Source organism: Vespa velutina, chromosome 1 (genome assembly GCF_912470025.1).
Source record: "Vespa velutina chromosome 1, iVesVel2.1, whole genome shotgun sequence".
Taxonomy (NCBI): domain Eukaryota; kingdom Metazoa; phylum Arthropoda; class Insecta; order Hymenoptera; family Vespidae; genus Vespa; species Vespa velutina.
In genome coordinates, this window is record NC_062188.1 from 7,540,370 (window position 1) to 7,565,875 (window position 25,506).

General features: G+C 28.6%; 1 protein-coding gene and 4 non-coding genes across 17 annotated transcripts in view; 3 read left to right on the forward strand and 2 right to left on the reverse strand.

Moving 5' to 3' along the window:
* Positions 1-25,506, forward strand: part of LOC124951926 (NAD kinase-like) — a 37,540-nt gene continuing 12,034 nt past the window's right edge. The window contains exons 1-4 of one of the 13 annotated variants that reach the window (XM_047501095.1): positions 1-597; positions 3,691-3,735; positions 20,358-20,441; positions 25,348-25,477. In XM_047501095.1, coding sequence (XP_047357051.1) covers positions 485-597; positions 3,691-3,735; positions 20,358-20,441; positions 25,348-25,477 — 372 coding nt within the window. In that variant the 5' untranslated portion in view covers positions 1-484. Of the gene's footprint in view, positions 598-3,690; positions 3,736-3,804; positions 3,821-5,418; positions 5,707-9,336; positions 9,758-12,222; positions 12,520-19,692; positions 19,882-20,357; positions 20,442-23,662; positions 23,875-25,347; positions 25,478-25,506 lie in introns of those variants that run through there. The other 12 variants (XM_047501069.1, XM_047501086.1, XM_047501079.1 and 9 more) reach the window with 12 other exon arrangements.
* On the forward strand, positions 2,512-2,583 carry Trnag-ucc. The gene has a single exon. It is a non-coding gene; the product is annotated as a tRNA-Gly (tRNA).
* On the reverse strand, positions 6,045-6,115 carry Trnag-ccc. The gene has a single exon. It is a non-coding gene; the product is annotated as a tRNA-Gly (tRNA).
* Trnag-ucc lies at positions 7,585-7,656 on the reverse strand. The gene has a single exon. It is a non-coding gene; the product is annotated as a tRNA-Gly (tRNA).
* Positions 12,755-12,826, forward strand: Trnae-uuc. Its single transcript has one exon. It is a non-coding gene; the product is annotated as a tRNA-Glu (tRNA).

Consider the following 25,506-nt stretch of genomic DNA (forward strand, 5'->3'; position numbering starts at 1 on the left):
AAAACGAGTCAGCAATTGGTTAACTGAGGGAGCGTCACTAAGAAGAAAAAAGACGAGAAGTGAACAACGAGAGAGCGAGAGAGAGAGAGAGAGAGAGAGAGAAAGAGACAGAGAATAGAAAGATAAAGAAAGAAAGAAAATTAAAAAGGAGAAGGGGAAGTCGAAGGAGAGTGACACATTTAAGGTTAAGTCGACTCGTGGTACGCGAGACCCCTTCAGTGCTCTGCGAGACATCTTTTGGTGAGGAGCTCGAAACTCCTCGATTGTTCTTTTCTTTTTTGTTTGTATTTTTCTCTTTGTTTTATTATTAAACTAAGACTTTAACAAAGTATTTATATACGATTTTTAATTTGATGACGGTTAGAACAAATTTGCATCAAAAAAAGAAAGAAAGAAAGAAAGAAAGAAAGAAAAAGAACGAAGAGTGAGAGAAAAAGAAAGAAAAAAGTGGAAACGATTCAAAGGAAACGGAAGTGACAAGAAAATGGACGAAAGCGATCTTCAATTGGCAAAAGCGATGGCGAGTTTGGAAGTGGAAGAAAATACACCGAGTAAAACAATTGTCTCCAGAATGCAGGACAAACAGCAAACGTTCAGGTAAGACAAAAAAAGATAAATAAAAATTTAACTTATATATAGACGTATATATATTATATTAATATTATATTGTTATTATGTATAATATATATTAAGTATTATATTATATATTATTATGTATGTAATATAATAGTTATATTTAATTAATATATTATATATACATATTGTTATATTACATATTATATATATGCATTATTTTATATGTATATTTTTATATTTATTTATATATATATATATATATATATATATATATATATACACGTAAAGAATTGAAAGAGAGAAACCGAAGGTACTATTTTTTATTTTAACCTTTGACACGATATCTCTATTTTTTCCGCTATTTCGTATTCCCGCGTATTTTTCTTTAGGAATTCAAAACTCGACCTTACCTTGTAGTATTGTATTTATAATCTTATGACAAAGATATTATTTCGATTAAAATTATATTTATATTTTCTAACAAATTTTGCACAGTTCAAGTTTATTATTATTTAAGAACGTAGTTGCTATGCGAAAGCAACTTGCATGAGTCGATTAGTCAGTTCTAATTCCATTACAAACTCGTATCTTTTAGAAGACCTCATACGATACGATTTAACGGAAAACTATTTCTTGACACTTATATACATATATATAAATATATATGCATAGAAATATATATATATATACATATACATGTATATATATATACATATACATATATATATATATATATATATATATGCACGCTTACGCATGTGCTTGTATCGAAGAAGTCAAAGTAATTGTTTCAAAGGATTATTAAACAGTGTCAATTTTTGTTAATTGGCAAGCTAATTTGAATTATAAATTAAAAAGACATGATGCATTAGTAATGTGTCGTAATAATTAGTAACGCAAAATTGAATATATATAATCGGTATAATCTTTTTTCTTTTTCTTTTAATTTTTTCTTCGTATTCGTAATCTCGTAATTATAAAAAAAAAGATATATAATAAATATTTTTTTTTTCTTAATAATCCATTTTTTCGGGCTCAAAATAAAAAAAATATTGCAAATGAAAGTTATTTGTTTCTTTTTCTTTTTCTCTTTTTTTTTTTTTTACATAAAATATGCTGCCATTATAAATACATAATAAAGTGAAACGACGACAAAATTGATCTCGATATGATCTTTAAATCTTAAATAAAATAAACAATAAATGCCATAATGTTTCTATCAGATAACTTTTGTCTAAAGAATATTTCTCAAAAAATGTCACGTTTTCGAGATAAAAATTTGTACCGCTATATTTTGAACACTCTGTATGTATATATGTATATGTATATATATATATATATATATATATATATATATATATATATGTATATATATATATATGTGTGTAAATACGTATATGCATATGTATATATTATAATATAATATTATTTTTATTATTATACCGTATTAATTATAACATCGATTTAAAATAAAATATTAGAAACTTTGTTTATGAACCAACATATAGCTTTATAATAATCAAATAAAATAAGATCTAAAAATACAGATATGTGTATGTGTGTGTGTGTTGAAGTCATACTTAAGCATGACTTCAACACATTGAACACGTTGCTGATCGGTTGCTATTATATAATACATTTCATTGGTTCTATTTATAATATAAATTAAAATCATTATTTATATTAACAATTCAGAAAAATTATAATATTAAATTGTAATATTAAAATTAAAAAAACAGGATATTGTTCAATAAAATAAACAATATTATTGTAATGACTTAAACAATTTTATACTTTAATAATTACATAAATTGTACGCACGTGCAAACACGAATTATTATTTGTGATTTGGAAACAAATAATTGTCATTAGTAAAGATAAAATATATGTCAATTTAATGCTTGTTAAATCTTCAAATGAGAGGTGATATCAAGTGCGATGGTGGTGTAATGGTCAGCATAGTTGCCTTCCAAGCAGTTGATCCGGGTTCGATTCCCGGCCATCGCACACGAATTTTTTTTTTCCTTTTTTTTCGTGTAACAATCTCTTTTAAAGAAATATATGTGAGAATTATATAATGTTAAAATCGAAAAATGATTATTTTCAGAATTAAAAAAAAAAAAAAAAAGAGAAGAAAAGGAAAATTTTATTTATTTCGAATGTATATGCTATACGTCGATATAGTTTGAGACTAGAATTTAAATTATTGGAAAAAAATGTGACAGTATAATTCTTTTCTTTATAAAGAAAAAAAAAAATGCATTGTTTTATAAAGTTTGTAACGAAAAATAAAAATCGAATGTCATGCTTAAATGATTTTGACGATTCGTGTCAAGGTGCATGACTAGAGGGACCTTGTCATTCTTACTCGTAACTATATGCTCTCCCTTTTCGAATTACGAACGTAGAACGAAACAACATAGTTTATACATATTTAAAATTTCAAATGTCTCTAATAAAAAATTCTACCACATGTGACCTTTTTTCGATTGATTTCATTGGTAAATTATTTGACATTTAATTTGTCGATATGAGTCGAAATAAAATAAAAGGCAATTTCTGTTTTCATTTATTTTTTATTATTTTTTTTTTTACTTTTTTTTTACGAGCACAGAACAAATATATATATATATATTAATTTTTTGTTTTAAATTCATAACATTTAGAAACAAAAAAATCTGCGAACATGACGTTCAACGTAATATACAATAAGTGAAATAAATGTACAAGTTATTTTTATTGGTTTCAAATCAATTCATTATTTTTATACGTAAGATAATATAATAGCTTCAGGGTTTGATGCTTATCTCTGAATTTAAATTGACATATACGAAGGGCTTCTAGAAACGAAGTCAAGGATATTTGCTTTCTTTTTTATTGGTCGTCATATTAGCACTCGTAATTATTGAAGAATCAAAAATGACAAAAATATGAATATTTATAAATTCAGAGGTTAAGAGAATCGTTTATATTTATAAAAAATAAAAGAAGAAAAAAGATTGAAATAATAAATTAAAAGAAATTAAAGTTTTATTGTAAGTATTTCACACAAAGTGAAATTTATTCGAGTCAACAAATTTAAATATTAATAACTATTTTTTTTGTCTCTTGAAGCAATGCGCGGTTCATGTTATTGGCCGAGGCGATGGAACAACGAAGGTAATGCAGATTTCTACCTTTGTGTTATCCTTTGTAGCTGTTGCCGTCAGCATGAACAAATTGTATTCGTAATCTTACTTAATCGGTAATTATTCTGTTGATATAGTAGTTTTCTTTATAGTGTATTTATGTAATTATCAATAATAATTTTTTTTTTTTTTTTTTTTTTTTTTTTTTAATTTAAATACATTTATCCAATCTTATTGATTAAAATCGTAAATTTTATATAAAATTATACGATATGTCATAAATACACTTTCGCTTTATTTAATTTATAAATTGTAATTTTTTTGCTTTATTTAATTTATAAATTGTATGAATTTGAATGTTTAATTCTTAATTATTTTGCGATTATACAAGGTCGCCCATAAGTCGGTTGACAAAAATGCATTATTATTGTAAATAGGATTAATTTAGAAACGTTTAAAGCCATATAGGTAATAATTTAATACAAAAAGATTGCAATAACATATCTACGTTAAGATGTTAAACGTTATCTATATGACTTAATGTTTGTAAATTAAACTTATTTACAATAATAATGCATTTTTGTCAACTGGTTTATAGACCATCTTATATATTGTGAATGCTTAATAATTATAGTTGCTTTTGATTTGTTTGTATCAACTAATATTATTCTTATCTATATTGATAAATTTTCCTTCTTGTAGAAAACTTTTCGAAATATATATAAATCGGTTTTAGAATTTTTCAAACTAAATTCGCGTCTAAATGTTCTGTATCTATTATGCAAAGAGGCTCGTTTCTCGAGCCTTGAGTATTCAGAAAACCAGAACCACTTTCTCGTGACTCGTTCGTGTTGATCTTACGAAGATGTAAAACTTCTATATGAATAAATACAAGATACATGAGCGAGAAATACGTATATGTTTTATTAAAATCGAATAAATTGTTTTCAATGATTTAACGCCATTATTTTGTTTATGAAGAAAAAATCTGCGATAAGAAATATCATTTGCGAGATATAAAAAATTGAAAAGTTTTATTATTCATTCCAAATCTCGATGAACTTGAAATCAGAATGTTCAACCCGCATTTCAAATGTGCAAGAATGCGAACGATAATGACTTATTGATATATTTGTATCGAATACAATGCCTAGATTATAACAATTCATTTTCTCGGTCAAGCTGATTAATATATTCTTCTGTCATGTGTAGAATTAAATAGAACTAATTTTCTAAGTAGATTTTATTATACCACAAAAATTAATACGCACGTTAACAAAAAATGCAAAAATATTTTTCGTATAAAAAGATACGATATGATAGTAACACGAAGCTAATGTCAAAAGTTTCTTTTTTAACGATTGTAACATTTGATAATATTGTTATTTATATTCTATGAGATTATAAATGCATTAGGTAAAGTAATGACATGCAATGTGAAATATAAGAAAAATATTTTTTTTTTTTTTTTTTTTTTTTTTTTTTTTTTTTTCAATATAAATTTAGTATCATTTTCTTTTTCTTTTTCTTTTTTTTTTTTTTTGTTTTGTTTTTTGTTTTGACTCATAAGAACGACTTTTAAACACGCAATTGTGTGTAATTAATTATGAAATTCAAAACAATCACTTGATTGGAGAACTCACTCATGTCGTGTTCAATAAGATAAAAGAAGAGATATACTGGTACGAATGTTCAGTTAGTCGCGCGCACTACACACGCCAACGTTTTCTCTATCATATAAGAACGAAAAGGCTTTAGGTTATCGCGGAGGTTCTTCTCTTATCGTTACAAAATTTTTCTTTCCTTTCCCCTTCCGGACAATAAACACTCGTCTGAGGAAACATGAAAACGCGCGGCGTTTGGGGACCTTGTCAGTAGAACGGTGCGCGGTATATAGCGATGCTCTGGAGTAGAAGTATTCTTTACAGGATTGCCCTAAGAACGAGAAGGACACTTTTCAAATCTTCTCTCAGGTATAAAAGATTGCCAATCTCGGCTGAGCGTAAGTTGACAATCTCGAATATAATCGTAAATATCGTAAAATATTTTGAAATAATTACTTCTTTTTTTTCCTTTTTTCTTTTTTTCTCTCTTCATTTCATTCATTCTAAATAATATCGGAAGAATATTTTTTAATAGTATTAAATTTAATTTAGAATAAAGTACATGTTTAGAAATATATATGTATGCATATTTCGTAATTAGCCATATTAATTATAAATATTTCTTTAAATTTTATAATAGTATGATATTCTTTTGAAGAGATAAGATATTTAATTGCTAGATCGTGTTCCTTTATGTGGGTTTAAATATTTTATAAAAGAAGAAAAAAAAAAAACTTGCACTGCCCGGGAATCGAACCCGGGTCGCAAGAATGGGAATCTTGCATGATACCACTACACCAGCAGTGCTACTTGCACGGAGAGTAATATTTATTAATAGATATGTATTCTTACTTAATAAACAATTGTATTTTTATTATTATAATTTTACAAATGGAATATAATTTCGTATCGATTATGCGAATTCTTCATATGTCATTCTTTTTAATGACACATTTAAAATGACGAAGTTATTGAATTATGTTGACACCACATCACGCGTATTAGCTGACGCAAACTATTGCTCAAGTTTTATTACTTCACGAGTCACGTTCATCGATTCGAATTACGTTGATCTACTCTGAGCAAACAAGCAAGAGACTAGAAATTTATGTTTTATGTCATTTCATTAAACTTTGATCTTGATCTGGTCACAAATTAATTTCAATTGATTTTATAGAAGCAACGTTGTTCCTATTTTAACAATGATTTAATAACAATATCGACAGCATTATTTAAAAAAAAAATAAATTGTTGAAATTGTTTGAAAAGAAATTGAATTAGAATTAATTGCTTGAAAGGCCATCTTTTTTCTTTCTTTAATTCTTTTTTTTTTTTTTTAACGTTCATTTGAACATTTAAATAATACGACCAGAAAATAAAGAGAATTTTTTAAACGTAAAAAATACAGAATAGAAAATCAGAAAAATAAAACCATAAATCTTAGAAATGACAACGACTTTGCGTCAGCTCTTCTAATCTACATTAATATTAGATCTAAGGATTGCATTTTATATAGGCTACATTTTTTATCGACATAAAAAATGTAGTAAATATATAATATTTGTACAATTAGATCATAAAATAAAGTATAATAAAAATTTTAAAATAGATTAGTTTCTAATTGTGATTAGTTTTATTTTAAAATTTAGACTTTGACTTCGATATTTGTGCCTGGATACAAGATCTATTAACTTTTCTATATATATAATAGTTATCTATTAGCTTTTTTTATCTAGCAAACAGTTATATATATAACTAAGTAGAAAGAATTCGTATAGAAAATTTATATAACGTAATGTTTGTTTATACTCACCAGAATATTTTTTGTTTACTTTTATCGTTATATCTTAAGTTACTATTTATAAGTTCTTATTTAAAATGCGTATCCTTCTGATATAGCTGTATATTGTTGTAGTACTTTCTTTTTTTTATTGAGCACAATTGTCTACTCTAATGGCATATTATGTGTATTATTATTATCATCATCATCATCATCATCATCATCATCATCATCATCATCATCATCATCATTATTATTATTATTATTATTATTATTATTATTATTATTATTTGTTTTTATTTTATCGATTTTTAAATTACTTATGTTCTTTGTAATTTGCTTTTTATAGATTAGTCACGAATTTATCTTAATTAATTTTTGAAAAAGCAATATTGTTCGCTTTTTAACAATAATTTAACTAACAATGATATCGGAAACATTTAAAATAAAGAATTGTTCGTTAAGAAAAAAAAGGAATAACAAAAAAATATATCTGTGCGATGGCCGGGAATCGAACCCGGATCAACTGCTTGGAAGGCAACTATGCTGACCATTACACCACCATCGCACTTAGGAAGGTCTTTTTCAACTATCATAATGAACTCCAATTATTTTCATATTTTCTATATATTCATATTATATTTGTTCTTTTTTTTTTCACATTAATCTACTCGTTATTCATCATTTTTCTAAACTCATTACGATCCATTACGAGTTTCATCCACGAGCATTCTGGAAACTTGAGTAAATTGCGCTCACATTTCATCGTTAACCACAAAATTATCTTTTCGTAATAAAAATAGTAATAATGATAATGATAATGATAATAATAATGATGATAACAATAATAATAATAATAATAATAATAATAATAATAATAATAATAATAATAATAATAAATCCGCATCACTTAACGAGAAAGCGTCGGTTTTCACAGAAAGCGAAGTGCACGATAAGAGTATTTTTCTTTTCTTTATTAGAAAGCGTTTGATATGTATTTGCCTCGTTATTAACATAATTATTAATATAAGCAATACTTCTTTATAACTATCGTAAGATAGCTTGAAAGTTGGAAAAGACAAAGAGATCTGTATTATTAAACTGATATTTTTTGTTTTCTAAACCTACTTATAATGGATTAGAATAAGATATGATAGTAAATTAAAAACGTGAATGAGAGAGAGAGAGGGAAGGAAGAGATCAAAATAAAATAGAAAATAATAGTATTATAAAAAGAGAAAGGGAGAAAAAGAGATAAAAAAGGGATAGAGTATTATATAGAGAGAGGGGGAAAATAGGTTAGAAAGAGACAGAGAATAATAGTTTCATTGAGAGAAGGAGAGTGAAGGGGGGATAGATTAGAAAGAGCCAGAGAATAATAGTCTCATCGAAAGAGAGAGAGAGAGAGAGTGAGAGAGAGAGAGAGAGAGAGAGAGAGAGAGAGAGTGAGAGAGAGAGAGAGAGAGAAAATGAGTGAGATTAGAAAGAACCAAAGGATAATGATATTGTCGAGAGAACGTGAGAGAAAAAGTTAATTTTTCTTGACTCTTTAATGGTAACCGAAGAAAGACTAGTGTTTTCAACGAAGAACAATGTTGAAGAAAATAGGTCGAGCTCGACGCGCAAGCGAATCTAACTCGCATGAAGACGTTGGAATACCGCACCTAATGTTCTCTCTCTCTCTCTCTCTCTCTCTCTCTCTCTCTCTCTCTCTCTCTCTCTTTTTCTTCATGTTTTTCTTTCTTTCTTTCTTTCTCTCTCTTTTCCAACCATGAGCTACGAAGTCCATTAGCCTCGGGGCCATTGTCGCTTTCACTGGCCGGAAGTCTGTATTGCCACGAGGTGGAGACTTCCGGCAGCAAGCGTAAGACGACAAGTTTTAGCCTTGGCTAAGCGGCACCTTTTGTTCTCCTTACCTCGACTGGAACGAATGTTACTCTTTCCAAAGGAACAGTCACTGAATATTATGAGTTTTATTTATTTCTTTTTTATTTATTTATTTATTTATTTATTTATTTATTACATGAATAATAAAAGTTATCAATAATGAGTTTGTAAAGTTTTACGATAACTTTCAAAGTCATTCGCAAAAGAGAATTTTATTACATGGGTCGCGCTTGGTTAAACGAAAACAAAAACAAACAAAAAAGAAAAAAAGAAAAGTGAAAAGGAAAAGGAAATTATTGAATTAAGTAACAGAAATGAAAGATACGAAATATATGATATGATTCATAGAAAAATTAGAATGTAGAAAATAAATACGACCTATGGAAGATCCGAAGTCGATATTCCTTCTATTATACGTAGTTACGATGTTAGTAGTGGGGAGTGTTGCGAGTTAGAAAGCTCTAACATAAGCGGACGACGACGTACGCTTACGTACGTATTTACATACACATATATCATACACATGTACATCGTATGTATATACGTAGAGAGAGGTTCGTGGCACCGTATCGTCTCTCGTCAGTGGAGTCTTGGCGCTCGGCGATCGCGGACGAGCCAAGACTTTGTATTCCTGTATATTTCGAGGCTGACGGTGTGAAAGAAAATAATCAAGTATTTGTTTTCGATCGGCTACAAATATATAAATATATATAGAGATCGTTCCATCGTGCGTAACTATACGATTTTTAAATAATATTTCTTCTGTGCGCGTATCTAATATAGTAAGTGAACAATTAAAAATCTATGATTGCATCTTTATTACCGATAAAATTTCGAAGGAAAAGTTTAAAAAAAAAAAAAAAAAAAAAAAAAAAGAGGAAACGTTTACGGATGTAACGAAGCGCCACAAATAAAAGATTCGAATGTAAATTTATGATATAGAATGTATCTTGATAGAAACTAGAATTGATTTATTCTTCGATCTTGACTCTCGAGTGTTAATGACAGAATCTCTCGATCACTCGAGGTCAACGTTATTTTTCCGTTGGCACTCGTCTAAAGAACGGCTATTTTGATCGTCTATTATGGAGTATGTTGTACGATCAAGAACGAAACTATCTTTTTGACGTCACTTATGTGATTTTCGTCTTGACTTTAATCGTTAAACCGTATCACTGTGCGCGAATATGGAAAAAATAAAAAAGAAAAGAAAAAAAAGGCGAGCTACGTTTAATTTCATTCTTCTTTATCCACATTTTCGTATCTCGATTTAAAAATGTTAGGTTCGTTGTACTTTCGTCTCTCACACAATAAATTTAACAAAAATTCCAATGCTCTACTAGCTTAAAAATAGAATTTCTTAATCGTTACGTAATGCTGTTTTACTCATTGTTGTTTTGATCATTAAAGTGAGAATAAAGAGAATAAAATTAAAGATAAAGGAAAAACAGTTATTAGATAAAAATCCTTGAGTGTTTTATTCGTATTTTTAATAATTCATTTATTATCAACGATAAACGTAAATTGCCGAGGAAGTAAATATTTAAAAGCCTTTGGAATCGATCGATCCCGGTGAGCGTTAGAAGAAAAAGAAAGACAGAGGGAGGGAGAGAAAGAAAGAAAGAGAGAAAGAAAAGTAGAACGTGGTAACAGAACTCTCGTTGAAAGCGAAACCCTTCGACGATGGTGCTCGCATTGCGATAAAGTACATGCATACATATGCATACGAAGAGACGCATACGGAAAGTAAAAGAGAGAAATAGAAAGAGAGAGACATGATATCGATTCGGTTCGATTCGAAGCCGATTCATTATCAATAAAGGCGTGAACGGGCACTGTTTGCGAAGTGAAATTTCACAAGTGTGAAAGAAGTGGGTCGAACGAACGAACGAACGAACGAACGAACGAACGAACGAACGAACGAACGAACGAACGAACGAACGAACGAACGAACGAACGAACGAACGAACGAACGAACGAACGAACGAACGAACGAACGAACGAACGAACGAACGAACGAACGAACGAACGAACGAACGAACGAACGAACGAACGAACGAACGAACGAACGAACGAACGAACGAACGAACGAACGAACGAACGAACGAACGAACGAACGAACGAACGAACGAACGAACGAACGAACGAACGAACGAACGAACGAACGAACGAACGAACGAACGAACGAACGAACGAACGAACGAACGAACGAACGAACGAACGAACGAACGAACGAACGAACGAACGAACGAACGAACGAACGAACGAACGAACGAACGAACGAACGAACGAACGAACGAACGAACGAACGAACGAACGAACGAACGAACGAACGAACGAACGAACGAACGAACGAACGAACGAACGAACGAACGAACGAACGAACGAACGAACGAACGAACGAACGAACGAACGAACGAACGAACGAACGAACGAACGAACGAACGAACGAACGAACGAACGAACGAACGAACGAACGAACGAACGAACGAACGAACGAACGAACGAACGAACGAACGAACGAACGAACGAACGAACGAACGAACGAACGAACGAACGAACGAACGAACGAACGAACGAACGAACGAACGAACGAACGAACGAACGAACGAACGAACGAACGAACGAACGAACGAACGAACGAACGAACTTTGTAAAATGATATGGAAATAGACACACTTAACTACTACTTTGATATAACGTGTATATATATATATATGTGTGTGTGTGTGTGTGTGTGTGTGTGTGTGTACACATGTATATATATGTATTTAGATACAGTATTTAAATTCGAGTTTATATGCATTATGAAACTTTTTAAAGGAACATAATAAAAAATTCTGATATTATAGAAAACAAAGGAATAAAAAAAAAGAAAGAAAGAAAAAGAAAAGAATCACTTTTCACATTTCTTAACGCTTAAATAATCGTTAAATTATCTGAGGAATTCGAAGCGTTACATTCGTTAGAGTTTTAAATTAAAATCGCTTTGGAATCTTTTTAAAGTGGCGCTCCAAAGTATCACGTGACATATAACAGCTGATCGAACAGCTGAGAGAACTTAGACGCGGTATTTTTTCGATAGGGTGTATCTCTACCAGATCTCGTTTGATAATACATTTTTTGAAGTGTTCTTATTTTTTTGTTTTGTTTTTTGTTTTCTCTTTTTTTTTTTCTATCGTTCGATAAATGTTTCTTTCAATAATGTTCGAATCAACGATCATAAAATCGTGATTCCTATGCTAAGATCTGAACAATGGAAGAAGGAAGAAGGTTTTGGAAGAGGCTCGATGCTTCGTTACTTTCAAGGATATCAATGAGGCGAGTGTTGGATTAAAATCAAACGGTGACGTAAATGGATGATGGAAATGGTGAAGGAAAAGCCACGAAGACGTAGCGTGAGCGAACTACTCGATTGGAGATCCATTACAGGATTGAAAGGTGGTGCTGCTAATTCCGAGAACAATGATACGGATGGAATGTTTTTTGAGGACTATGATAAAAGTCCGGAAACCAGACGAAGAAAACGTTCTGGCACTTGGCCGTGAGTAAATATTATGAAAACGTTGAATTTACGGTTAATTCTTTTATTCCTCTTATTTATTTCATCGTATTCTATCCAATGATTATTTTGTATCATCTAAATGGCAATTGTAAGATTGTCGAAAATTAATTTTATATAGAGAATTTTTTAATACGTAATATTGTCATATTTTTAATATTTAACTAAGAATGATATTTCGCTTATATGAAAGAAAGGAAACAGCTTCTTCCACAAGTCCGGTATGGTCTAGTGGCTAGGATACCTGGCTTTCACCCAGGAGGCTCGGGTTCGATTCCCGGTACCGGAATGAATTGTTTTTTTTTCTTCCTTTTTTTTTTTCAAATTTTGTATAACATCAAAAATAATCGTCGAAAAGTTGCATCAAGGAATGAATAATTATTATTTATAAAAAAAAAAAAATAATTATTACTGTGAAAAAAATGTTTTCAAATATATACATATAATTTTTGCTCCCTTTTTCGTATTGAAAGTTCAATACTATAACTACGTAGAAAAAAAAGAGCAGTGTTATACATAACATTTAGAAACCGGCGCTTGGTTCATTCTATTTCGTAATTAACCGAGAGGAACGTAATCCGATTTCAATTCGCAATTGAAACTGGAGACTGGAGGCTTTAATTTGATCACCCAAGATACAGCTTTATCGACTTAGCTTTTTATTCATTATAAGTAAAACAATAACAGTGATTTACTTTGAATCATTATAACTTGTACATACACAGTGTGTCCATCTATAGATATCCGTGCAAATATCTCGTGATTGATTGAAGTTAAAAAAAAATTTAATAAAATGTATTTGCACTGCTCTGAGTCACTTACAAAGTACATATACAAATTTCTTGCTTTTTTACTCGTGATTTTTTCGAGTTATAAAGGTTGACATATTTGTTTTAAAAAGACGTATAATTTTTTTTGCATATTTACTTAATAGTGATCATTTGGAATTGAAATAATATTTAGTAAAAAATTACTACTACCCATCGATTATCGAGATAATCAGCATCTTAATAATATTCAAGTAATGGAATTTTCATACTACAATTTGAATAATAATTGACTGGACTATATCATACTTTGCAGTCGATTACGTCGAACAGAATAACTGACCTTCAACTCGTTGAAATATATGACCGCTTGGTTTGTAAGTAATATATTTATGGAGTATTTATTATATTATGGAGTATGAATTGCAATATGAACTTTAACAAGACGATTATCTCGTAAATAATGAATAATGTCAATTTTGTTATTAAATATTAATTTTGATTGCAAATGACCATTGGTATATAAATATGCAAGAAAAATTATAGATATCTATTTAAAGAAATAAAAATGAAAAAAAAAAAAAGAAATGTTTACGTACACTTTGTAATCGACTCAGAACCGTGCAGATATCCTTAATCAAACTTTCTGGTAACTTCAACAAGTTGTTTTGATATCTGAACCGTCATCCTTTATATCTTACGTATGTATATATATATATATATATATATATATATATATATATATATATATATATGTTATGTATGTGTTTATAATTCAGGAATTGTTCAATTTGAATAATTTAAGCATAGAAACGATTCCATTTATATAATTTTAGAAATTATTGATCTTCATTATTTTTTCAACTTTCTTTTACACTTGGATCGAAAACTTTCGCAAAGTAAATTATTCAAATCGATAAAGAAAAGTATAAATATAGATAGATAGATAGATGGATAGATAGATACAGAGAGAGGAAGAGAAAGAGCGAGAGCGAGAGAGAGAGAGAGAGAGAGAGAGAGAGAGAGAGAGAGAGAGAGAGAGAGAGAGAGAGAGCGAAAGAAAGAGAGTGGCAAGATTTCGAAAGGAGCAATTGATTGGTCGTGATGTTTACAACGCATGCGCTGTCCCAATAGCGCAACTCGGACGATGATCAGGCGTCGCGACGCCGGTCGTCATTTTTGTTAGTGTATAAACGGCAAACCCGCCCAGTTGGTGTTCTTCTTTCGAGTTTCTCGCTACCGGAACGTGCTTTAATCCTCTTCGATCGGCATCAACTTGTCTGTTGCATCTCTTCTTCTTTACTTATTATTTTCTTACAAAGTCTTCCTAGCTAAATGTATACAAACATGGACGAAGCCGAGCTGAGGTACGACACGGACTCTCTCTCTCTCTCTCTTTCTCTCTCTTTCTCTCTCTCTCTCTCTCTCTCTCCCTCTCTCTCTATCTCTTTCTGTGACACACGCACACAAATATACACTCTATCTTTCTGTATCTCGCTTTATCTCTATTTCGATCGTTGCCAAACTTGGCATACGATACACCTACTCAACATTTTGCATAGAATAATTTTTCAATGTAATTTTAAAATGAATTTAGAGTTCTTCGGTCAATAATTAATCTTCTCAAATTAGGCCTTATTATTGCACGTTCTTGATTTAACAAAAAAAAAAAAAAATAAATAAATAAATAAACTGCACAGTTAATACAATAAACGATATATAATGATTGAAATTAGATTTTGTTTATTTATATTTTTTTAATAATAATCGATTAGAAGTTAATGTGAATGAATTGTCTATAAACTTAATTAAAAGAATTATTAATTTATTATATTTTGAGATTGTTGTACATAATTAGAAAGAATATATTTTCTCTTTGTAAAATAATTCCGTAAAAATTTCTATGCATTAAATTATTTTATTCTACTTTAATCCAATGTATTAGGCATGCACGGCATCGAATCCTTTTATTTAAAATTAAAAAAAATGTTATAGGATATTAATCATTAGTTAGAATAATTAAATAACTGTTTTAGACTTGACATAATGAATTTACTCGGGTGTTGAAAAAGAGGACAAACAACTAGTGATGCTGTGAAAAACGATGGGCAAACAATATCTGTCTTTTCTACGTGTGAGAACTGAGAATACGTACATACATACGTACATATTTTATTTTATTATATATGTATATATATATATGTATATATATATATATATATATATATATATAAATATATATAATATTATATATGTAAATATATATATATATATATAATATTGTATATGTATATATATAATATGTATATATATAATATTATGTGTATATTTATGTCCGTATAAATATATGTATATATATATATATATATATATACACATACACACATACATATTTTAGTTTATTTATATTTTTCTTCGAGTCGAGAGAGCGAGAACGCGTTCACCTTTCGCCGTTCAGTTGCTATGGAATGTACGCGTTTGCTTTGGATTTTACTCGATGCCCTCGAACGGACAGAGTCCAATGGAGCCAGCAACGAGGTCCACGATGGAATCTCCTCTGGTCTTCAACGTAGATATAACGTGGCGCCCCGCTTACGAACGCTCTAAAGAATTTCAAGAATTCTCACGCTGCAATCGATTACCGAACCGGCCCCGAACTTTTCGCATTTCTCCTTCTCAAGTTCGTTCGAGTTGACTCGACCAATATATGCTGCCTCTTGGAGCCTTTGGAGCCTTCCAAAGTGATTCGACCTAATTTTCCCTTATTTATTTTATATCTTATTATTTTTTTTTTTTTTTTTTTTTTTTTCGTTCAAGTGATCTATATAAGGAATATAAGAATATTTACCGATCGATAATATATTATAGGAGAGTTCGTATTTTTTTTTTGTTTTCGTTAATTAAAAAAGAAAAGAATTCTTTTTCTATATTTCTTTTTTAACTTAGTTTGTTTATATAATAATAATAATAATAATAATAATAATAATAATAATAATAATAATAATAATAATAATAATAATAATAATAATAATTCTTAACCATTCTTATTTTAATTCTGTTTTTAATTGCGTTTTTAGTTCTGTTAATAATTATTTATTCTTATTTCAATTTTGGTAATTAATATTATTATATTAATATTATTATTTATATTAATATTATATTAATGATAAATTATTATAATATCATTATTATTTCGATCATTTTATGTGAGAATTAGATCATGACACATTTCCTGTTATTTTAAATAATAAGGATTAGTAAGCAATGTAATCTACTTTTAAAATCTTATTCTTCTTAGCTAATCAAACTGATAAAAACTTTCAAATGACGAAAAACAATAGGACCTTCGAAGAGTTTCTTTCTTTCCCAATCTTGGAGAAAGTTCTTTCTCGAGAGTATCTGCTAATCGAGTGAAACCATAAGTAAAATGATTTCTAATGAACGTTAGTAAAATATAATCATGTTAGACGCGCGCGTGCGTGTGTGTACGTATCCGTGTTTGAGTAAGCTTATACAAAAATTTTTTCTAAAAATATTACATTCAAATTTTCCTTGTTCGCGTACATTCACGTAACATTCGTTGCTCGTTAAACACTGTATGTTTGCAATGTGGATATTCCTGTAAACATGTGTGATAAGAAACCGCTTTTTTACGATAAGAGCATAGATACGTTTAATGTATATACTTAAAGATTGAGTCTATGCAGTCATGTAACATTAGTACTTGAGGAAAAAAAAAAAGAGAAAAGAAAATAAAAGAAAATTGCAAATAAAAAGAAAAGGAATAGTAGAATATTTCCAAAGAAAAAGAATGCGATGTTTTTTTCTTTTTTTGCAAAAAATAAAGTTAATTTTTAACATCTTTTTTTTTTTTTTTTTTTTTTTTTTTTTTTTTTTTTTTTTTTTTTTTATATAAAAGATAGATTTAGAGAGACAATATATCTGATAAATTCGAGTTTCGAGAATAAATACACGATAAAGTCAACGATTTCTATCGTGCGTATATGGATAAAATTTTTTCGAGATAGGATAGATTCTTAAATAACTCGAGTTTCTGCATGCCTTCTTCTTCGAGCGATTGTAAAATCAAACACCTTTACCGACCGACCGAGACGTGGAAGAAAAGCTTTAGTATCCGGGCAAAAGTAACGGAGAGCGATCGTCATTCCGTGAACAACTATCTTCCAATTCGGATCTTTCGCCGGTCCTTTTATAATCCGTTATTAAGTTCATTTTATTTGTTTGTTTTCGAAAGAAAAATTCGTATCTCCTTTCGAGTGGATCTTATTTTTAATTCATAGTTTCTTACGTTCCAAGTGAATTATTTTGTCGTTTAAGCTTACGTTTATAGCCTACGAGTGACGTGTGATGTTATAAGAAAGAAAAAAAAAAAAAAGGAAAAAGTGATCTGCGATCTGCATAATCAGGAAAAATAAGAGTTCTACACACTGTTCTCTCTTGATGATTTATTATTCATGAGAAAAATTGATCGACGATGTTCATGCTCGATTAACCGATATACACTCTGTTCTTTCGTTACTATGTATTTTAAATTGTTGTTCTTGTCGATGTATGTGCTTGAATATTTTTGCAAGAGATGTCGTTCGGCTTTTAAACAAACTTTTATTTTTTATTTTTTTTCTATGCATTAATCGCAAATAATTAATTTTCAACAATAACGTTCAATAAAAGGATTCATAAGATTTATTACAAGATTCGCAGTCAATGACACATCTACTGATTCCATTAAAGATAATGTTATAATATTATCAGTGATAACTCTATGATAAACGATCAATAAATGCAAACTTTTTATTATTTATAATCTGTTTTATCAAAGTACTCAATCGAGTATTTTCGTTGGTATTTCATTAACAAAACAATATGATAAGTTAAAACTGAATTTTGCTTAATCGAGCATTTATTTAATTGATTATAAAAGTGATCTAACTCACATATTTTTCGTTTTGAGATATTTTCATATCTCGATTTGAATTATTTAAAAATTATTCTTCTATAATAATAGACAGAAAAAAAAAATTATTATTCCGGAAAAATAATTCTCTTATCTCATTTAAATGTTTTAAAAATATTATGTGTCGAAATATGTCTATTTTGTAATATTTTAAATGACTTAGATTACTTTAATAATCTCCAATTCAAATAATCTTCGCACGTACATACGCACATATACACACATACAAACATACACACACACACGAACGTTAATACTTAAAAAAAAAAAAAAAAAAAAAAAAAAAAATAATTAAGGATTTTGTAATCGATATTATTTACGTAAAATTATACTCGACCGGTATGGTAGATTTCTTTATCAACCGAGTCCAGGTAAGTTGGAAGATTCGCTTAACTCGCTCGACACGATGTTCCGATTTCACCGCACGAGCTCATTTCATACTTGCGTAATAGCATTCCGAAGTTGGATGTAATTCGACGTAACAACGAGTTAACTACAAGATGAAAGCATAGCGTGAAAATCAACGTCGTCGGATCGCTGCGTCGTCGGTTTTATGAAAACAGTCGACTTGGCAAATTTTTGGAGAATTTTTATTATTTTTTTATTATTTCCGATTGACATGATTTCATGAACAATATCGAACAATAATGAATTTTAATCATTGTTCTTATCCTTTTTTTTTATGTTATTTACACAAGTATTTTAATTTATTTGTTTTATAATTATACGTTCCTTTATATCTTATAATTTATCTTTATTGTAAAGTTATTTCAAGAGTAGAATATATTCTTATAATATATTCTTTCATAATATAATAATTAGAATATTAATTAAAATATATTCTTATATGAATAAGTATATTCAAGATTAGAATTAAATCCTAAATTGAATGTAGACTTAATTCTCTATAATCCAATTTCTCCATAATCCGGTTGTTACCATCTTTTTAAAAAATCAAGATTGTATAATTAAATCAATAAAAATTAGTAATAATTAATATAATATTATCTGATAGGTATATAATAAAATAAAATAGATAATAAAATATGTGTGTATGTGTGTGTGTGTGTGTGTGTATAAGAGCGGAAAATAAGTAAAAATAAAAAAATACAATTGATATATATATAGTACATAAGTTTAAGAGTATATAAATTCAAAATTACGTGGCGTAATTTAAACATTATTCAATATTGCATAAATGAATTAATTCGTGATCGTTCTTTGATTTCATATGCATTTTTTTTTTTTTATTAATAATTCAAGCATTAAATTCATTTGACGCACAAGATGAAAAAAAATATGCTTTTATAAATTATTCAAAGATTATTATAGTATGTGCGTATGTATGAAAATATTGTGCTTGAACTTTGTATATTTTTTTTGGAAAATGCAGATTTAAAAAGCAGAAAAATATAGGGGAAAAGAAAAAAGAACGAGTGGTTTTAAGAACTTGTAATTTTACAAAATGACCGATCAAGTATCACCGTTACGTGAAAACTTTTCTAATGGATATCTGGATGGTTATTTTGATAATGTTGATCAATTTGACAATAATATTGTCAAAGGGTCGTTGGATAATTCTTCACGAAATCGTGTGTTGAGGTAGTATATAAAAGAAAAGGAAAAAAAAATAATAATAATAATATTGTTAACGACATAAATTATTCATGAGATTATTAATAATGGAAATGAAGGATTTTAAAATATTCTGGAAAAATTGTTGTTGTTAAAAAAATAGTAGATAGTCCGAATGCAAATGAGGACAATAAGTATGACGTATTTATTTTCGCAAGCGAATAATTATTACAATGAATTTCAAAAACGCATGACTCGATTATGTATTCCATTGTACTTGTGGAATTGTAAAAGAGCTTCCGTAGTTTCTATTCTGCGGCTATTTTCTTTTTTTATAGTCTTTCCAAACGCGAATACGATAATCACACTGACCATTAAATTACCTATTTCGATTACATACTTTAATTCTCTGTTTATCATTTATATTAATTTCATTCTCTAATTAAATTATTTATGTCTTTATTATTTTTATTTGTATTCATTTATTTTTTTTTTTTCTATAGGAGAACGAGAAGCTTAAACGCACCAAGTCCAATACAACAATTTGGACCATGTGGGCGTATAATGAAAAACTCGGCCATGGTCATGTAAGTAAATTGATTTATATATGAATTATTATTTCTTTTTTCTTTTTATCGAATTTTAAACGTATTATTGAAACATTATACAAAATCATAAACAATGAAATGTTAGAAAAAAAAAAAGGATAACTTCTCGTACAATCGACTGAATAATGATCGTGATCTGAAATTTATTATTCTCGTATATAATCAAACATTGGAATATAATATTGAAATCATTAAAAGTCAAATTTGTCTAATAATAATAATGATAACAATAATAATAATAATAGTAATAATAATAATAATAATAAAAAAAAGATAAGATAAAACATCAGCCAATATTGATCGCTCAGATATGATCATGTGGATGTTTGTTATGACGTCTGGAGATTCGTCGAGTTATTATTAAAAAGATATCAAAAATAAACAATCAGATTAAATATGTCGATATTTAATATAAATGTAAATAATTCGAAAATTAAAGAAAGGAAGAGAGAAAGAGAGAGAGAGAGAGAGAGAGAGAGAGAGAGAGAGAGAGAGAGAGAGAGAGGGCAAATTTATTTAGAGAATGATTGTTCATTGTCAATGTCGTCTCATCGCATTCGATATTAATCGTGCATATGGCTTATGGTCATCGTTGAAGGCACAAAAGTCTCGTGGCCTATTTCGCAGAAACGGTACTCTCTGTAGGCGTTCACCATTCTTCGTGGCTCGAACAAGCGATCATGAAATAAATAAATGCGTGTTCGTGACGTTGTTCGCTATTCAATAAATCAATCAAGAAAAACAAATCAGATAAAAATTATATATTACTTTTTGTTTGTTTGTTTGTTTGTTTGTTTGTTTGTTTCTTTTTTGTTTACTTGTTTTGTCTTCCTTTTTTTTATTTTTTTTTTTTTGCGATCGACAGAAGTTTTCTTTCAGATAATCGTATAAGATCATGAAAGAAAAAGGAAAGATAAAGTGAGATCATTATATAGAAATACAATTTTGCCCTTGATCGATAGTGTATTCGTCTACGTTAGACATTAGAATGACATTAGTACATACGTAGTAAAGAAATATTTCAAGGTTCTTACGTCTGTGAGGTCCTTCATTATTCATGGGTATATTATTATTATTAATTAAACAAGCCGATCGTATAGGAGTATTCATCCTTTCTTCTTTTTTCCTTTTGTCCTTTTTTTTTTCAATTTGACTTTTTTTCTTTCTTTTCTTTTTCTTCTTTTTTCTCTTCTTTTTTTTTTTTGTCAGTTTCGTCGTCATAAACAACTGTTATAATACTTTTAATATTTTGCTTTTGGCAAAAGTCTTATTACATTGCTAGAATGATTGAAGCAAAGTTCAAAAAGAATAAAAAAAAAAAAAATTGTCGAATCATTCAATTTACTTAAACTCTGGTGTCGCGATTATATAACTCGAAATTGTAATAGACTAGTCATTGCATATGCATACTTCTTATCATTATAAATTTTATTAGACGGCATAATACAAGACGTCGATGCTCTTTATAAAAACATATATTTTTTATGGCAAATTAAAAAGCGACTCTATTATGGAATTCTGTTGCATTGTGTTAACGGGTTCTGTCGCAATATATTATATTAATAATCCGAAACGCGCCAGATCATTGGTCTCTTTCTTTTATCGAAAAGAAATTTATACGAAAAATCTAATAATTTAAAAACGTCTTCGCGAATTATGTTTCCGAATTATTACACGATTTCCTGATCATTCTTGTCTTTTTCTTTTTTTTTTTTTTTTGTTTTTTTACTTTTTGTTTTTGTACAACGCAGATAGTCACGATCCTTGGTAAGATGTCTTCCTTTTTTAAAACTAATTTATTTTATTGAATTCTCTTATAGATATACAATTGCTTAAAAATTTCATCCGAGTAAATAATAATAAATATATTATATATTCTGTGTTGTGATATTTGTATTTAATTTAATTCATAATTAGTCAAATATTGTATTTTCATAATTTATAAAAATATATTAATTTTCAATAATTTAGAAAAGTATATCAGAAATATAAATGGCACGTACGGTGAAAGAAAATATAGCTATGGACCAAAATTTTCTAAGTGGATCAAAATTTATTAGATATTTTTTGATATCAATTACTCTTCTTTGAGACTTTTTAAGCATGTAGTTTCATAAAAAAAAAAAGTAGCCTAAAAGGTTTCGTAGCCTAAAAAAAAAAAAAATAAATTTACTTCTATTACGAATTTCCGCTCAATTAGATATTCGATATAACTCGCACTATTAGAAACGAGGAATCAAAAGTTTCATTCTCGTAAAACGTTGTTCCATCGCGAGAAAGTCACACTGATTTATTGAGAGGAGATTTAATTTCTTTTTTTTTCTTTTACTTTCATCTTTTTGTTTTCTTTTTTTTTCGTTATTTACTTTCCTTCTTCTTCTTCTTCTTCTTCTTCAGAAATCGAAGATCGAATCATTTTTTCTCTTTTCGTTTTTCTATCGCAAAAGGTTACAATTTATTTGTATAGATGTACTTCCCGCGTGTTGTATGTATGTTCATACGTATGTACATATTATTCCAATGAATGAAGCTGATGATAAATTATGCAAATTTAACGCGACACGTGCTTTTCTATGATTTCTGAATAAGAAGGTTTGTGCCGACAAGTAGTAAAACGAAATCGATCGATTCGATAAAAGAGAGATTTTTGATTTTTCTACGAGTGTTATTGCTAACGTTATAACGCAACGTCAATAGCTAATAAATCTCAACGTCAAAAGCTAATAAAATGGATTGAATTTTGTTGCGAAACAATTTGCTCCAATTTGCTCCTAAAAGAGGAGGAGCTCTTTAAAATTACTTAGGATCTTTTGACCCGCCTAGAAACTTTTCGTCCACTCTGTATTATATGATTAGTCAATAAGTAATATTCGAATTTCGAGAATTTTATATCTAAATAAAAAATATCAATATTTCTCATTTAAAATTATATTATTATTTATTAGACAATTCAATATGACACTATTATTTATTATTTATTATATACGAATTATCGTATAAAATATTTATTCTTCAATATATCGTAAATTATACTAACATTTTTAATTAGTGGGATTTATAAAAAAATATCCAATATAAATTTTAAATTAAATATTGTTGTATTTAAAAAAAAATATAATTTGTAAACCATTACCATACATTATTATTGTCCACGACTGTACTAAACACTCAACTTAAGTATAGATATGCTTAAAAAGAGATGAATACGAAGAAAAGAAAGATTACGTTGTATGATAGCACGTGGACAAAGCGAATGAGACGAGTACAACGCATGCGCTTTAACGTACTACCGTTTACCATTAAAAGTTCGCAACACGAGTCGTATCGTTACCAGTTTGCGAGTGACCATCGTAGAACGATAAGTGTCATTTCGTTGTATCTTTTACAACGGCATTATGGTTGGAACTGTTAAGTGAGTTAAAGTGTCGTTAATGTGTAAATTAAACTTATTATTATTTTTATATCGATTATTTCGTAGCTATTTTAAAACGATTGCTTACACGTTATGCTATATCATTTAATTTATTTTTTGTTTAATTAATTTTTTTTTTTTTTTTTATTATAAGAAATAACGAAAGATAATTAAAAATTGTGAAGGAAGTGTTACTATGTAAATTAATTAATTAAAAAAGAATGTCGTGTAATTAACGTTTTTTTTTTATTCTCGATACTAAATTTATGGATATTAATTATTTATACTGAAACATATATTGACGGATACATTAAAACATTGTTTTTTTTTCTTGGTTTTTTTTTTCATTATAATATTAATTCATATCATAACACTCAATCAAAGTTAACATAAATCGGTAAAAAATAATATAAATTATTCTTTAACTTTAAGTAGGAAATTAAAAATTCGTTAGATTTATGTGTTCAAATTGACTAAATTTAGCGTTAAAATTATATATATATATATATATATATATATATATATATATATATAATAATAATAATAATAATAATAAAAAAATAAAGATGGAGGGTTAAAAATGCAGGAATTTTGAAAAATAAATAAAAAAAATCACTTCGCATCGAAAAATATTCTTTAAGTACGTAAGTTTTTCCGATTGTTCGAGCATTCTGAGGCGTTTGAAAAACGCATTACTGAGTCCGATTTAAATAGCGTAATTATTGAAGAACGCGCGGATAGGCAGGTAATTCGTTGATTTATTTTCTTAGCACGAAGTAAGTACTTTTATCTTGATCAGGAGTCTAAGTTACGTGTGTCTATGACGACGATTACCGTGTCTTATGAATTATTATTAGGTAAGGTTTTCTACGATCGATAATGACTCGAACTCGATGGATCCCCGTCGCCTCGACCTCCTTCATATAAATTTCTCATTGATCCGTTTGTTACTTTGAACCTTAGAACACTATAATAATTCGAATTGAAAAAAAAAAAGAAAAATTAAAAAAAACGAAAAGTAAACCAAAGAAAATAGATAAATAGAAAAATGAAATAGAATATATGAATAAAGCTTTAGAAATAAATCATACATGAAATATTCAAGAAATTAAAGCTAAACAGCTGATTATATTAATAATTGAAAAGCTATTCTTTCCTAATGACTCAGCTTAAATTCACATATTCATTATTTTTCATGGGTCATATACGGCCGGAAGTTTTATAGATTATTCGAGATCATTAGAGTCAAGTCCAGGTATATAAGTAGGGATGCATAAACATATATATATAAACTGGAAATGCATTCGTGGTTTTCAGTTATACCGAATCATATTATCGAACTTATTGGAAGTGTCTACGACGAATGACGTCTCCGACAAAATGTTTTTCAAACGAATCTTCGATATCATCTCAATATATTATATCAAAAATTTATCGCAATAATGTAAGAAATTTGAATGACGCGATTTACAGGACTATCCAGGATCCAGCTTCGCAGAGGTTGACTTGGTACAAACCTCCGCTCACTGTCCTCGTAATAAAAAAGGTCCGTGATTCGTCGGTACTACCACCGTTTGTTCAGTTGGTAACATGGTTGATAGAAGTAAGTAATTATGATCCTAACCGTAAAAC